We start from the raw sequence: 17,108 nt of genomic DNA on the forward strand, positions 1-17,108 counted from the left end.
TCCATGCATAAATTTGATCTCTTGGAGCGATTTGGTAGAAAATGCACCTTTTCATGAAAAAGATTACCTCATTTTTGTCCTTAGTAGAAAAAAAAATTCTTAATGCCATCATCTTACATTTTCTCCAAACATCATATTGTTTATTGTGTGTTAAATAAAGTTTCCTTGTATCAGCTTATAAAAAGGCCTTATGCTGGAGTATTCTCATGTAACTGTTTAACATATGAAGTTAGTGGTGGAGGCTTTGGAAAATGAGAAAGAAACAGCACAGGGATGCAGAAAAAGGGGAAGAGTTATTTGGATTGGGTGGAATGGTGAGAAAGGCAAGCAAAACAGTTTTGGGAAGGAAACACCTGACCTTTTCCAGCCTAATTCAAGTCAAACAATTTCATCTCCTAAGGCTTTTCTATTATTAATTTAATCTAAATATTGCCTTTATTTCTCCATCTTTCCTATTTCCCTTCAGATTTCATTCATACATTTCAAAGTTCTGTAAAGTGTTGTAGTATTATGAAGGATGGCCTTGAAAAAGTTACATAACCCTCAAGTTATAGAGCAACATATGGTATAATGCTGCCACTATATTCATTTGTATCCATGATCATAATAATTCCAATTCAATGCAAACTCAGACCATCAATCACTATGTATCTTTAAATATACCATTTTTTTGATCAATATAAAAGTATTTCTGCAGTGAATGGAAGAATGGGATGAGCCTTAGACCTTTTTGTTACCAACACATTTATTTGCTCACATGATAATGCTAAACATAACAGTTAATGGGAAACTTTTATTTGTTCTCTGCTCTGTTTTACTTATTGTAGTGTTAGAGTTCTTTACTCATATCTCTCATATCCCCAGGGCACAGCAATGGTTTACAGGCCCCTCTGCAGCCTTTTCTAGGATAAAGAAAGTTATTCCTTCTGGCTTGAGATGGATTCTGAAGCATGGAAGACAATTTGGTAGCTTCAGCCCAATTGTTTTATGTTACTCCAACTACTCTTCCTGAGAGGGAACTATAATGTAACATACATATACCTGTGTCAGCCTGACATCCATTACTAACAAAAAAAAATTATATGTTGTAGAATAGCATTAAAAAAGCATTTTCAGGTATACAGATTTCCCTTATAACCTGGGAAAAATTTAGTCATTATGTTTAAGAGCTATATTACCACTCACCTGTTCTCATATTTAATGCTGAATCTACATCTCTAGCCTGAAATTATGGGTTTGTGGGTTTAGCAGTTTTGGTGGGTTTTGGTTTCTTTAAAATGGAAAATATCTATGAAATGTATCAAAAGAGTTGTATTAGGTTTTGAATTAGTTTTCCATTCTTACTAACAGTGCATTAGGAAAATTGTCCTCTCTGTTTTAAAAGGATGAGAAATGAGAAAGACCAGCACCTGTGGTTTCACTATGACAGATTCCATAATTTTCCATGGTTTCATAATGATTTGCAACTTTTTTTCATATGCATATGTGTAACTCTGGCTTTAGTTGAACTGTATTTGTATTAAGTTACTGAGTATGTGGTTCTGGATTCAGTCATCTAAGGAACTCCGGTGCAGTCAGAAAGAAACAGTCACTTCCCAAGATGATTCACACTTTTTTGAAAGAAGTGGTGTTTACCTTCCCACATGGGCTATCTGAGAGCTTAAAGCAACCCAGTAAGTTATCCATACCTAAAGAAGACAAACCCACACAAGATGATCTTCTAGGTGACCCTGTCTTGGAAAATCCTGTTTGAGAAAAAGTGTCTCCCAAGGATGAGACAGATGCGCTGATGGGAAGACAAAGCACTCTGTGTTATTTCATTTGGGACATCATGGTGCTCATCTTTCCACCTCTGGAAAGAGAAAGAAATCGTGATAGCTATCTAGTACTGAAACTACTGTGCCCGTTTAAAAAAGCGTGAGTCCTTGCTGGAAAGCTATGCTTTCTCTCCGCTCCCTGCACAGATTTGAACTGCACTTGCTCAGTGTTTGGATGTACCACAGGGGGAGTTGGCTGCAATCTTTACATTAGCTTGCTAACACCTTGTGATTATAAAAATGCTTTTGCATATTTAGGAAAATATGCTCCCCTGTTGTTTGCATGCAGTCTTAAATGACTGCAGAATTTTATTCTTTTAGGTTGAGGAGGGGAACTTTTCCTTATTGGATAAAATGCTGCTCTGATCGGAATGACCATTGTGAAGTCCTCCATATGTTCTCTGTCCTGCCCTTGTATGTCAGAATCAGGTCTACTAAAAAAATGTACAATGTAAATCAGGAGAAAACAAGTCTTTCTAATTAAAAGAAAAAATATACCAGTCTAGAAGACTACCACAAAAAAATAACCGTCACTTAACCTTAACCTAACCTTAACCTAAGTCTAGTACTCCAAAGTTAAGCACTCAGTTTTTAAGGATGCTTATTCTTCAAGGACTCTCCTGCCATACACCCTTTAATTATATCCAGACAACACAATCTTTAATTATATTTGATTTATAATATTTAATTAAGCTTACCAGAAATGCCTTCCTTACCAGAAAGGCTGGGGGACAGGAAAGGCATAGGACTAGGCAGTGAATGACATTTTCACAGTGACTTATTAGCAGAAAAAAACCCCAAAAACTAGAAAAATTATCAGATGAATGCAGGAATAGAAGTGAAATAGTAGCTAAGGTACTGATTTACACAAAATAATGTAATTCCCTCACTAGTCTACCACATGTTGACCTGCTGAATCAAGGGTCAAAGTTACTGCTTGGTAAATTTGCAGACTGCTGCTTTCTTTGAGTTTTTATTTCCAGACACTCATCTGCACCAGGTTCAGGTGTCATTTTCAGAGCTCAGGTTCTGATTTGCTTAAAGATTTTCTGGTACCTTTTTGGATCTAGCCTTTGGTTTGGTTACAATTTTTCCCTATAATGAAGTTTGCAAAATTTTGTGTTGACACTTATGCTGAAAATGGTTCTTAACAGTGCTGAATGAAACAGAAAGCATTCTTTAATGAAAATAGTAATTCCACATCATGTGCAACAACTAAGACATAGGGCCATGCTTGAATAAGGAGGATGAAAATGCCAGCTCTATCTTGTGAATTAGAGCCCTGCCACAAGAAAAGAAATGCCTTACAGATTATACACAAGATAAAAACTAAGATATCTGAAGGAACTAGAAATTTAGTATTAATCAAGTTTGGCATGCCTGCCTTAGCAGCAATAAACCCGAATTTTTAAAGTCACTCGTTAGGCTATATTAACTATGAGGAGTGAAACATATTTTAAAGTATTATTCAAGGAACTGTCAAAATCAATTTCTTTTGTCTTGTTTACTAAGGAAGTTTGGCTTATATGAGTGCCTTGTCAATTTTCCTTGTCTCTTCACTGAACTCCTGACTGGCATCAGCCAAATTCAGCAGAGGATTCTCAAATATATCACATTGACACAGATTTTGTGCCAATATCAAAACAAATTGAGGAATTCTAGATCTAAGAAATTCCAAAATGTAGAAGCAACAAATCAGCAGAAGATCGGGGTACTGCAGGTCTTTGGCCTTCTGTTTTTATAAATTTGCATTTTGTGCAGCTACTTGTTGATCTGTTGAGTGCCATGCAAACAGGCATGGATTTAGGGAGAAGCTCAGGAGTCTTCTGGTTACCCAGTGACATGAGCCAGGGCACCAAGGTGCTCTCATGATGTGTCCCCTGGTTGGTTTCACACAATGGGGCAGTCCTTTCCTCTACCCATCCTGCTTATTGGAACATTTTGAGACTTTGAAGCATCTTCTAAGAGATCTTCTTTCTCCAGCATGGTCTCTTACAGAGGTCTCTCCAGGTTTCTGATTTGGGGAGTGGGTGGATATAGTGGTATTTTTCTTTTAGGTGAAAACCCTCTTAAATTTATATAGGTCCTACAGCTGCTTCAGTGTCTACTTTGGCAGTCTTTTATTTGGACATGAGCATTTTGGTTTACATGGGAATGCCAGATCAAGTGTTCAACCTTTACAAACTGCCATTCTAGATGAACGATAATAACGATACAATGCGTTCACAATGAACCTAGAAGCCATGTATGATTCGTGCATACAGGAGAAATGTCATTTGCCTGCATCTGCCTCGCATCTGTAGTTGTCCAGAAAATGAGGGCTATATCCAGTCTTCAGAAACAGGGCTTTACCCAGGGCTTAAGTTTATACTAACCTTGAAGTGGTGGAAGCTGCAAACAAATCTATATGGAACCAGAAACTGAGTGTATACTTTGAGCTATTAAGTTAGCTTACTTAAGTCGAATTATCAGGAGTATTAATCCTATTTAAAGCAGTGTATAAAGCAGGGGATAGTACTAGAAAGTGATAATTCTGAACTTGCCATGAATGAAGTTCATAAATAAGGTCCCCAAAAGACTGATAGCAGGAATCCAAAAATCACAAAAATCTTCTCCCAAACTGCAAGTGACAGATTTATGAAAAAGGATGGTGATAAAATCTTGGCGGGGAGGAATATGAATTTTAAAATCTAATTTTGGTTCTCTTTAGAGTGATCTGAGAGCTAGAAGACAGTGAATCCTTTGGAAAAGGGGATTAGTAAAAGTAACAACCTGAGAGAGTCTCAGACTTAATCCACGTGCTATCAGAAAGGCTGCTCCATCACAGCTGCAGCCCATCAATGATACACTCAACAGCTGCACAAAACTGCACGCTACAAGCCAAAGACTAAGTTCCACACCACCTTATTAATTTAGACACACCTGCAGATATAAATATATATATATATATATGCATTTTTATACGGAACGATACATGAGTATCACACAAAGCAATTACAAAACAGATATAAAGCAGTGCTGGTTTTTAAGCTGACCACTGTGTCTGCTGTTCAAACCGCCGGGGACCAGCGAGAGGAGCCCTTGGGATGGTGCGGCAGCGGCCGGGGGGGCGGAGGGGCCGCGGGGAGGGCGGCGCTGAGAGCCGGGGCTGCTCGGGGAGGAAACGCTGCTGCTCCAGAGCTGAGAAATCCCCCCGCGCCAGCCGAGAGGAGGGAAGTCAGTCACCTGGCGGTGAAGGACAGTAAAACAGGGACGGAGAGGGAAATCTCTGCCTCTCTCTCCCTTCTCTTCTGCAAGAGACCCACCTCCTGTTTTCCTCCCAACTCTTCCAGCATAACCTTCAAAGAAGACCATACCGTACAGACTTTCCTTTATTATATATATATGTGTATGTGTATATATACATTACTAGTATTATTACTATAGACTATCTTTAGCTGCATAACAAATTTTTAGCCTATGCAGGACTTGGGGGATTTTGTTATCTTGCCAGCGAAATTGTTCATCGCTAATGTCTTGCGCTCACAGGGTGCTAATTTAGCTACCAGACTACTCTGGTAGCATGACGGAGAAAGGCTTTTATCATAGACTGTTCTCTTCAGTTTGAACACATTTGCTTGAAATTTGCTGCATGATGCTGTCCAGGGAAGAAGGATTTTTTCCTCGGGATACAGCGATTCGCCGGTTTCTGAGCTTATTGCAGAAGAAAAAAAATCTTTAAACTGAGTGGATTTTTTTTTTTTTTTGCTGTCTCCTTTCATTGCCAGAGGACGCGAATCTCTTTCACCAGGGAAGGATCACCTGTCGCTTTAATCCTTAAGGGAGTTATTTTTTAAAAAAGTGAAATATTTTATTTATTTATTTATTTAAACCGGTGGAGGCGTGATCGCGGAGAATGAGACTGAGGGGAGCTGCCACGGTTTGGAGGACAAGGCTGAGTTTAGGTTGGAAACTGACAGACTAGATTTCCCCCCTCCTCCCCCTTTTTTATCTCCCCCCCACACCCCCCGCCGCCCCCCCCCCCTTTGTTCCTCTTCATTTTTTGGCACAACTTCCGTAGTTTCCAGTCCGCTCCGTTCAGTTTCGCTCTATGGACAGATCAGCTAACCTGGACACGGAGGAGCTCAAGGTAGGCGACCCGCCGGGTGCCGTGGCTGTGGCCGGGGTTGGATCCCCCCTGCCCTCACGGCCGCGGGGCCCTCACGGCCGCGGGGCCCGCACGGGGCGCTGCGCGGGGCTCCCGCAGCCCGGGCGGGGGGCGCGCAGCCGGCGGGGGAAGCGCGGCAGGGCGGCTGCCCCAGCCGAGCGCGGCTTCCCTCCTGCCGGCGCGGCCCGCAGCATCGTCACGACAGTATTAATAATAATAGTGGTGGTGATGATGGTAGTGCTGATGGTACTGCCCGTGTGCTCTCGGCTTTGCATGAGCACTGGGGGCAGCGCCGGGAACAGCTGGGAGGAAGCGGCAACTGACCCGCGCCTTTCCCGGCAGAAGTTGGCTCTGAAACCATTCTGGCCGGGGCATCTCCTCTTCTTCCTCTTTCTCCTCCCCTTGCCGCCGGGAGCGACGGGGAAACCCTTCCCCACCCCTCCACCCCCCCCTCTCGGCTCGTCCCCCGCGCGGTGTCCGGTTCCCCCGGCCGAGCGAAGCTGAGGCAGCGGCAGTGGGATGCCGAGCCGGTGGGCCGCGGCCCGGGGGCCGCGGGTACAGTCAAACTTTGCATGAGGACGGTGCGAGCTGGGAGGCTTCGGCTCCCCCCGCGCCCCCCGGCCCAGCTCTGGCTCTCTCCCCTCTGAAGGAGCATGCCTGAGAGCGCTGAGCATGCTCCTTTGCAGAGAAGGAGTCTTCCTACACCTGCCGCCAAGCCCCCGGCCCTGAGCGGAATTTGGCTCAAATAATCATCATCATCTCATCATGATAATAATATAAATCTCTCTGTCAGTCTATACACGGTAAAGAGGGCGGCTGGTTCAGGAAGGCAGCAGAAAGGGAGCGGGCGCATGGGGCGAGCTCCGCGGAGCCGCTGAGCCGGAGTGAATCGCCGCGGTGGCGGAGGAGGGGCGGGACACACATACACCTCGCCGCGGTGGTGGCGGAGGAAGCGCCAAAGAAGCGATGAGAGGGGCAGGGGAAGGTAGGCGGCCCTGGCCGCCTCATGCATGGCCGTCCGCGGGACACCCCCTCAGGGCACCGGCTTCCCCGGGGCCGCGGAGAAGGGGTCGCGAGCGCTGGCGAGCGCTGAAGTGCTGCTGGGGGCTCCTTTCCTTTTCCTATAAACCAGATCTGAAAGTACTGAATATTCATCCCCCCCCCAGCCTTGCTCGGAACTCCTACTAATCTCCCCAGAGAAAGGCACCCCAGGGCTGCAGCGCTGTTTGAGTATTTGAGGTGACGGAAGCGCAGAAGAGGAAAGCCCATTAGACGATTTGCTTGGGAGTCGCTGATCCTCACAGCGCTTCCAGGGCTTCCCCGCCGCAAACGCTGCTTGCCTGGGCTGCCCGGGAGTCCTCTCCCTGCTGCCTCAGCCTTCACAGGATTCACAGGAGACCGCTGTGAATGCTGTGAAATTCACAGCTGCGTGGAAGGCAAAAGACGAGTGTTCCGATTAAGCGGGCGAAAAGTTTTATTGTACTGGATTATTTTTAAGGGGTCTTTAAAGAAAATATGTTTATGCTACATGAGGGCAGCACTTCGCATGAATTGTCCGTAAAGCCTGAGGCAGGTCCCGCTGTGAGCAGGGCATCCAGCCTAGGCTGAAGAGCAGGGGTTTCCAGTTATCCCGTAGTTATCTGCGCTGCAATTCGCACTCGTGTTGCAGCCTGTATAGGCTGAGCGACCTTGAGCAAGGAAGCAGCTGAGAAGTAAGCATCGGCACTTTTCCGCTCATAAGCATGAGAGGAGCTTCCAAAGGAGGCATTTCCGAAGATGTTGCTAGGGTCTGGGCAGCTCTGGGACCAGCCGCTTTGGCACGACGCACTTCGCGGCTTTCCCGGGTGTTTTATTGATGTGCGGCCGCTGAGAGAGATCCCAGGCGCCGGCAGGACGCCGCCGAGCGGGAGGCGGCCCCTGCGGCCGGCAGGGGGTGGTGCGGGCCCGGCCGCCAGCCCCGCGCCGCCGGGAGCAGCTCCCCGCCGGCAGCGATGGGCGTGCCGAGCCGCGGGGCCCCGCACCTCCCTCCGGCGAGCCCGGCTTTCCTCCCAGTGCGAGACTTCCAGCCGCTCTGCCAGCGCCAGGAGTACAAAGTGGGGGACAAAGCTCTTGGGGGTCTGGGAAGTTCCTAGCTGGTGACCTTGCTGCAGTTGGGCGCAGTAAAGAGCATCTTCCACAGTGCTCCAAGTCGTGAAAGGTTTCCCATCAGTTTCTGGGTAGTTTCAGGAGAGAGGAAGCGCTCCACTCCTTTTCTCCTGGGCGACACAGCCGCTTGCCAGGCCAAAGGGACAGTCAGGGCACATAGATAGGAGGCAGACAGAGAGGTCCTGAGGTGCCGAGGGAACTCCTTCCCGCACCACACTGCGTGGAGGGCTCATGTCAAGAATGTCAAATATGGTAGCAGTTTGTCACAGCAGAGCTTGCCGAGAATTTTGGAAACGGGCTGGACACTCTCTTGCTACTGGATTTCCTCTGCTAAGACAAATACATGCCAATAAGACTAAGAAAATACTGACAACTTCCCTACTAATAAAAGAAAAAAAAAGTGTTGTCTCTAAAGAAAATAGTAATAATGACACTGAAAACACATATTATGTTATTTATAAAGCTTCTATACACCTCAAATAATTCAAAATTTCTGTGTTATTTATTGCACTGATTGTAATGGATTCTGAATTGTTTATGTTGATAATAGACATTTTGAAAAGTGATTTTGTGAAAAGCTCAACAAGTATCATGTGTGCAACACCTGCTGATGGAGATGGTTGTGCTTTCTCTTACTAGCCTGTGCATGAAACCCTGAAGAAAGTCATCAGTATGGAAAACAGACTGCTCTTCCAGAGGGTTTGAGCTGTTTTGGTTTTCCTTTGATCTGTCTCATCTCTCTCAGCTGCATACAAGAACTTCCCTCTGACTTTTCAACTCACAAGCCTGTGGGGTTTTTGTTTTAAAGGAGTAGTACACAAACTAAACAATTATATCATAGTTGCATTGTAGTCTTGGGTTTAGTGTTGTGAAGGGCTTTCTGTTACCTAATGTATATGCAAGTCTTTACCTACATTTTGAACATACATGAAATGGAATGGTTGTATGAGTATTATGAATTTTATAGGACTCTGTAGTTTGTATATGCAAAAGATGATGAATTAACTTGTTTTGCATTTAGTGTATTTAAAAACTGTGTTGAGGCATGCAATTGCTCGAAATTGAACATCATTTGCAAAGAAGTGTTAGGAGCCATTTGTGTTTTGCTGGACCCTGTTGACTTGTGATTTGCATTGACATTGGATGGATTATTACAGATTTTGTCCTTCACATTTGCTCGTTCATTTGACATATAATTCCTCTAATGTGTATCATGACTGTTCCTCTTATGTTTGTTTAGAAACCACAATTTGTGTACAGTCTTAGAGGGAGATAGTATTCCTTGTAGTGTGTAAACCACTGATACTTCTCTGGAAGAAAGTTGCTTTGTAATTGAATGTATGGTAACAGTGAGATTATTAATATGATGGATTAAAAAACATCCTGAAAGCCATTTATTACTTGAAGGCACTGGTTCAGTGAGAATTCTTCATTACAATCCCAAAATGTTTGATTAATAGTGTGCTTAAGTGTCTTGAAATTGCCACTTTTAATATGCAAAAGAATTAAACACTTTATTTCTGAATCATCTTGTAAATATTAGCTGGTTTTTTTTTTATTTGGCTCATGAGAGAATATTTATAGTCTGTTTGCAGTTTTACATTTGCTGGTGATGTAAAACTACTGACACAAGATAGCATGAAACTGGTCACGGAAGAGGTTTTTGTGACAATAGTCTTCCAATGCAATTTATGTAATTTGTAAAATATCTGATAAAGAAATTCAAACAAGGAAACCATAAAAATTTAGGCAAGGAGTACTTTTATGGTCTTAAACACGTAAATCACTTCTGTATTTAAGTTAACAGGAGAACTAATACTCTGAGGAATTCTGTAATTTTTAAAATTTATTTATGTTTTAAAAGAAGTAGCCGGAGAAGTTAATGTGCTTGGTGTGCTGTGGGAGGACTTTTGATGAGTTTAGGTAGGTAGTTTTATTTCTATTTAAAGTCAGTCACTCAATAATAGAAAGTGTAGTACTCTATAACACTCAACAGCCTCTTATGAAAGTCTGTTTCATTTATTAAAGTCTTCTGCTTGGGACATGGACATATTAATGTGGATATTAAGGGATTTGTCCTTTTAATACAAAACCTTCTCTCTCCTATCCTTCTTTAGCACGTCCCTCCAAGAAACCTTCATGGTTTACTAGGGTCCTTTCAGCAATACTCAATAAAGACAATTAACCTTTGCATTCACAGTCAAAGCATTCATCCTTTAAACCATTCTTCATGGAAGGTCAAGCTGAAATGGTTTTAAAGTAATATACATGCAAATTTCTTTTCTCTGTGTTCCTATTGTGGGATTTCCTCTCCATCTCTCAGTACGTATAAAGACTAGACATAGTTCAGGAAACTGGAGAGAATTCTATGCATAAAATATAGTTGTTCAGCAGATATATAAAAAAGGTCAAGACAATGGCAGTGCTCTCACTATACACTTTAGAAATCATTCCTGTACTCTCACTGCAGAGAATCCATATAATCTGTGACCGAGCTTTTTGACATTGTACATTACAGCTTTGCTAAGCTCAACACTCTTTAAAAGGAAAGTACATCAAAATCTGAATGCTTGGGTAAAGGGAAAAAACGACTTTGTCTTCCTGTTTTTCATGGTTTTGGGAAAAATATTGTGTTTTCCTCTACCACTGTATTTTGCACTTAAAAAAATAGATGAAAGAGATTTACATAAAGGTTAGCAACACATTTCTTTCTTCCTGAACTGGAAGAGGTTACTGTGTGATGCTACTGTAAGTTGGGTTGTTTCTGTAGGTCTGAATGTAAGATTTGAAGACAATGTATAACTCATGCTAGAGCCTTTCAAAGATAAATCTGTAATATGAAGACACATTTGTGAGTCCCAGTCATGCTTTTGTACTACATTCCTTAACCTTTTGGAGGTTGATACTGTTTTCCCATCTTCCTGATAAGGCCAGTCGTAGGATTGCTTTACTTAAAGTGTTATGGCAAAAATGTTACAAGAGACATTTCTGTGAAATCATTTCACCTTGTGGTACTATATATAAATTTTGTAAGTCCATATCTAACATAGTTGTTCTATGTCCTCTAAAGATACAGCATTCCAAAGGACAAAGATAAGGATTCAAATAATAATAATAATACAAAAGGCACTCTGGGTTACAAATAGACACTTTTCTTACTTTGACATGGAAGTTCCCCATAGGGAAAGTACTGTCATTTTCTTCTCTCCTTCAAAGAAACCTGGAGAACACGGCTTAGAAGCTGTACTCTTTCCTTTATTTTGAAACACTTTGTACATTTAAAGAGCTTACAGAAATGTTCTTAACGCCATGTTGTACTTTTGACTGCAGCCATGTATAATGCATTGTAAAGCCAGAATTACTTAGTCCAAGAAGGAAGACACATTTATCTACTAAGCCATCTGATCCTTTGTTAATTCTTTAGATATTACAGGTTAACTCTGATCCACAACAAAACCCTTTTTTGTGAAGAAAGATGTTGTGTGGTTGCTATCCACGAGCAGTGGGTTTTGTTCCTTGTCACAGGAAGGAATGACTGTTGGCTAAGCCACAACAGTGAGACACAAAATGTGAGGCTTTATTCTCAGCAGTATTACTGCAGCTAATCACACAAGGCCAGATTTACAGAGGTACTGAGTAAGTCAAAGCAAGCTTCTGGTGTTCAGCAACTTTAATTAAAAAAAAAGTGTTCTTTCTGTACCTACTTTCTTATACCTCTAGCTAACACATTAAGGAGGATTGTTTGATATAAGCTCTGTGTATTTGCAGTTGAAAAGTAATAAATGAGGACAGAGTATCTTTTTCTGCAATTTAAAATAAGCAGTACTTTGTTGAATCACTGCAGTTACATCAGCAGAAGCACATCAGTGATATGCCTAAAAATTGGTGCCATAAGCAGTAGAAAGCCTCAGCCATAAAAATCTGGCCTTCAGCCATATATCTCCGTTTTAGCAGTTCTGTTCAGTTCATGTGGGCAGCATGGTCTGGAATTTATAGGTTCTACCTTCCTGCTCCTACAACTCTTGAACAAATTATGTTAGTAAACAGAGGCTGCCTCTACTGAAAATCACATCCCTTCTAGTTTGTATTAAGGTAATGGTGTATGTTTAATGGCAGCACATAAATTGAAAACAGGATTAATTTGTGCTTTCTAAATGTATTCTTTGTACCATTATCAGGGTGAAGAGTACAAATTGTTGGATCAGATCCACAAAGGCATTTTTGTTATTTTTCGCTCTTCAAGGTGGGGATTGATGATACTTCAGCTTCTCAGTTGTATAGGTTGTCTTCTACACAAAATTGTTCATTAGTTATTTTGAGTGGGATTCAAGAAAGGGGCAAAACTTCCTTGCTTCCTGTTGAACACAGGCAGTGCAGTTGCCCAGGTATGCTGGGACCTGTAGTTGAGAAAGTAATGGTGTAAGCCACTGAAATTACAGAAAGCATTCTTTCCAAATGAACTTAATTAGTATTACTGAATTTTATTATTTCTAGTTAAAGCTAGTCCACATGCACAAAGCACTCTGTAAAGCTCTGCTCTTTAACTGAAGACAAGTAAATGAACTTTGTTGAGGAAGGTTTCATGTTTGTTCAACTTAGGCTTCCATTTAACAAATTTCCAGCTATGTGAAACAAAACTAAAAGTAAAGAATCAATAGAACCTTTGCTGCCTTTATAAGCTAGTAACTTTCTGAACATAGATCAACAGATGACAAAGATTGAAAGGCAGTCTAAAATTTCACGAGCTACCTATAATAAAGGGGAAGAGAGCTAGTTGAATTAAGCCTCAGAATCTGGGTTTTACATCACTTCCAATTTAAAGCCTTACATTGGAAAAGGTGTTAAACCTGAACTCAGAAAGGTGCTCAGCTGCCACATGTCCAGCCTGCCTGCTCTGTGCTGCGGGGATCAGGGCTGGGCAGCCCCCTCTCCACTCTGTCTTTCCTGATTGCACTTGAGGTTTGAGCTAAAAACTTGGTTTGTTTGTAGGTAGCTTTGGAAGTAGTCAAGCTATTACTAGGTTCACTGTGAGAGTTCCAAGTCCTGTTTGCCAGGAACATTCATCATTTCCCTTTGGAACTGCTGCAGGGAAGGTGCCTACAGAGACAGTGCAACAGAGACTCTGTGCTGTAAAGGAATCCACAAAGACCCCACTTCACGCACAGACACGAAGAACTTTTAGTTTTCCCTGGTCATGCTGCTTTGGCAGATCACACTAATAGTGCATTTGCTTGCATATTTACCATTTGGACTAAGAGGAGTATTTTATGATTTTTCCTGCTTTAGTGCCATTGATATCCATCCCCCAGATAAACTGAATTCTCCTGGGGTCCCCAGTGAGGGTGCTCAAAGGTGATTTCTTTGCAAACCTGAGTTTAGCACACAAGAGTGACCCCAGTTGTTTTCACAGAGGTACCTGTATCTTCCTTTTAATGTGGATTTTTTTTTTTTTTTTACTATTAGCTTAAACTCCATGTATCTTAAACAATAAAAAGAGACTGTGACTCCACTCGGAGGGGTTGTTTCCATTTTGAAGAAAAGATTGAGCCAGTTTTCTGTATTCAAAGTGATTACTTGGTCATCCCAGTCCTCTGGAACTTTTAGGGATGTGAATTGCATTCCATACAGAAAATTCTGACAAGGTTCTAAGGCTTCAGGAGATACATAAGGATTCAGTCTGTGCTTTTTTTTGTTTCGTAATTTGTCTTGGCTAATTCAGGAGTCTCCCTGCTGAGCAGGCTGGCTGTTGTAAATCCCATTCACCACATAATATATGTGTGAGGAAGGAAGTTGAATAATCTATGCCTCAATAAATAGCAGAGAGAATTTCAGAATGCATTACAAACAGACTGGAAGTTTTTCCAAGAAGATTACTTAGTCTTAAAGCTGAAACTCATGGCATCATTTATTATTATAAATAGTTTGAGAATTAGCTCTGAATAAGTACAAACTAGGAGACACTCCCTATAAAAATCTATTTTTCCAAAATGACGCAAAATCTTAATCCTCTCAGAAGTTTGGAACAGTTCAGGCAAAAATACCCAAACACCGAAAACCCAAAAAAAACCCCAAAACCACAAAAAAATCACAGAGCAAAACAAACAAAAAACCAAAACCAAAAAAACCCCACACAAAAATTTGGATCAAGATCCATCTGTGTTTTTTTAGCTTGAGTCACCACCAACAGATGGTAGATAACTCTGTAGAAATCACTCAGCTGAGTTACTCCAGTTTATGGAGTTCCTAAGGCATTTACCCTTACTCCTAAACTCTAATACTCTTTGTCAGAACCTCAGTTCCCTCTGAAGGTTCTGGCAAATGCCAGCACACAGGCTTGTGTGTAATTATGCATTTTGATACAGCTTGGTAATACTTGTCTTCCCTTTTATTTCTTCTGAAACAATAGGATCTAGTCTTAGCACAAGACTGCCTAGCTGTGTCAAGCTTTATAGGGTGTTGTAGAAATAGCTGGCAACAAGCTGGTATTGACTGTCACTTCCTGTAGGACTCGAGTTGACATCTACTATTTCAGATACACATCAGTTTAGAAATATTCTATGTGCCATTTCCCAATGATTCCTGCAGTTCCTCAGCAGATGTGAGATGAATGCAAAAACCGTCCATCGTATAGACTCATGTTCCCACTTAATCTTTATGCAGAGAAAATTATTCTTCTATTTCATCAATGTTTTATTAGATTTCCTGAAAAAGCTGGCAGAAGAATATAATTCTTTAGAGACTAACAAGTCACTTTGAGTGTGCTGCTTCCCCAGTACTGGCACTGACATTGTAATTTCTGTAAGTATATCTTGTTTTCAGGAGAGTGAGTTACTATTTTTAGAGTTGATCTCATACCTTTCTTCATTTCTCCCCCAACTCACTAGGTGCAAGTGATATGTGATTGGAAAATTGTCGCGGTGAGGGAAACTTGGACGCTCAATATGAGTGTTTAGCAAGCTTCGTTTATTGAAGAGAGCATCAGACTTTTATGCACAACAAGTAATAAGCTCATACATATTCTGCAAGCTAAGCAATCTATTGGCTATACTACAATATCAGCTCTTCCTCATACCTTAGGGGTTACATCTTTCTTTTCTCATGTCTCTCTCACTGCTTGTTATTGTACCACAGCTATGCTCAAGGACACAGTGTTTTGCAGGTGCAGGGACCCAGATTAGCTGCATCCTCCCGTTCTTGGTCCAGAACGTGGCCCCTGTCATGTAGCCATTCTTCCACAGAAAATGATCTGCTTGTTCAGAAGAGACCTCTCTCTGGTTAAGCTCCCTGTTTTGTTCAGTATTGTTTTAGATGAGGTGGATAGCCTTCACTGTTCATGCAAATATGTCATCTACTCAGTCTAGCAGGACCACTTGCACTATTGCTTAATGAAAATATGAGATTGCAAGTAGTCTCTGTGTCTCATGATAGAATTCCTATCATACTGCTGACAGGCATAAAACAGCCTTTGCTGAGGTCCCGTCTATCCTATTGAACTCGGACTTTTGCAAGCCTTGATCAATCAATGAATGTACCTAGTAGGCAGAAAATTGCAGCATGATGAGCAGAGCAGAGAGGGAGCACTAGGGGAGCTGTGCTGAAGCCTATCACTTGATATGTCAAGAGTTATAGATTATATTGAGTAAAATATATTTTGGGTTTGGGTGTACGCTGCTGCATCAGACTACAATGCTGTTATTTTGTAATAGACATGCAGAGCTTGCCAATGCGGTTTTAGGACAGCCAAGTAGAATGTAAAGATTTGAAGGTGAAAGGGAAGGCTGAGGGGTGCAATAACAAATGACAGCACAGTGACAGAGTGCTGAGGTGCTGACAAACTGAATCAAAAGGCCTGTGTAGCTCTCTGAACTGTTGCTGATGCTGATACCTCATGGACATATTTTAATTATTCACATATTATTACTGTATATTGAAATTTTTAATTCAAAGCAGAACCTTGTGTTCTGTGGTAATATTACTATTTAGTAAGTAATGTGTCTGTGGCATATGCAACATTTGAAGCATGTGGAAAAAAAATGAGTGAAATTTATTTGTTGAGGTGCCAGAAAAATCAAACTACTTACTCAGGTGCAGAGGAGTTGATTGGGCTAGAAAAATCTCAGAACCTCTGAAAGCAGATGAAATTACTGTCCCAGTAGAATGTTACCACTGAATTGATATGCAAAATGTTTTATGGTTTACTTGCAGTTGACAAGGCATCTTTGAGCATGGACTCATTTATGTTTTAAATTATAGATTTTTTAAATAATTGATAACAATGCCAAAATATCCTGTAGCGTTGATACACACTTAATGCATCTTGTGACTCCTCCCTGATAAAGCCAGTAGCATGAAGAAGGAAACAGGAGAGATAACAAGAAGCCAATCTACTGGAAGAAGCCAATAGCACCATGTGAGCCAAACGAAGGTGCCTTCCATTGTCCTGCCAAACCTACCAAACAGAACCTACAGTTCTGTGCTCTTCTCTCAGCCTTGTTTGACCTGCCAGCCAGTTGCACAGATTGACTGTGCAATTTTGCTAGAAGAAATGAAGTGCCATACATTTTAATTTTAGGGGATCCAAACATTTTCAAACAAAACCGAAAATAAAATACAACTGACTCAGCAGTGGTGCAGAGGTACTAAGCTCTGTTGGGGGGGCTGGCAGGAGCAGCTGGTAGCTGGAGCATCTTAAGTTGGATCATCCCTCACAAAGCAGAATGGTTGTAATAGTGTTAGGTGCTCAATCTGGGTGTGATATTTTACAGACTTGTGTATGCTGAGTTGCCACTATTGATATTATTCCAAAATGAGGCACAATAATGAAGAATCAAGAATTCCCAAGAATGTGCCCCCTCATGCCATCATGAGGGCAGATGTTTGGATCACAATACACAAAGTTCCTTCTGCTGATGGTTATGATGGCAGTTTTATTTCTTGCTTTTATTTTATTATTTGCCTTAATTTTTTTTCTTCTGATCTTGAAAATAAATTGTGAAAGT

The 17,108-nt window shown here is 41.6% G+C and overlaps 1 protein-coding gene across 2 annotated transcripts in view; it reads left to right on the forward strand.

Moving 5' to 3' along the window:
* The first annotated feature begins 4,969 nt into the window (after window positions 1-4,969).
* Window positions 4,970-17,108, forward strand: part of SGCZ (sarcoglycan zeta) — a 394,909-nt gene continuing 382,770 nt past the window's right edge. Inside the window, exon 1 of one of the 2 annotated variants that reach the window (XM_077177494.1) lies at window positions 4,970-5,946. In XM_077177494.1, coding sequence (XP_077033609.1) covers window positions 5,908-5,946 — 39 coding nt within the window. In that variant the 5' untranslated portion in view covers window positions 4,970-5,907. The remainder of the gene's footprint in view (window positions 5,947-17,108) is intronic. The other variant, XM_077177495.1, reaches the window with a different exon arrangement.

Source organism: Agelaius phoeniceus, chromosome 4 (assembly GCF_051311805.1).
Source record: "Agelaius phoeniceus isolate bAgePho1 chromosome 4, bAgePho1.hap1, whole genome shotgun sequence".
Classification (NCBI taxonomy): domain Eukaryota; kingdom Metazoa; phylum Chordata; class Aves; order Passeriformes; family Icteridae; genus Agelaius; species Agelaius phoeniceus.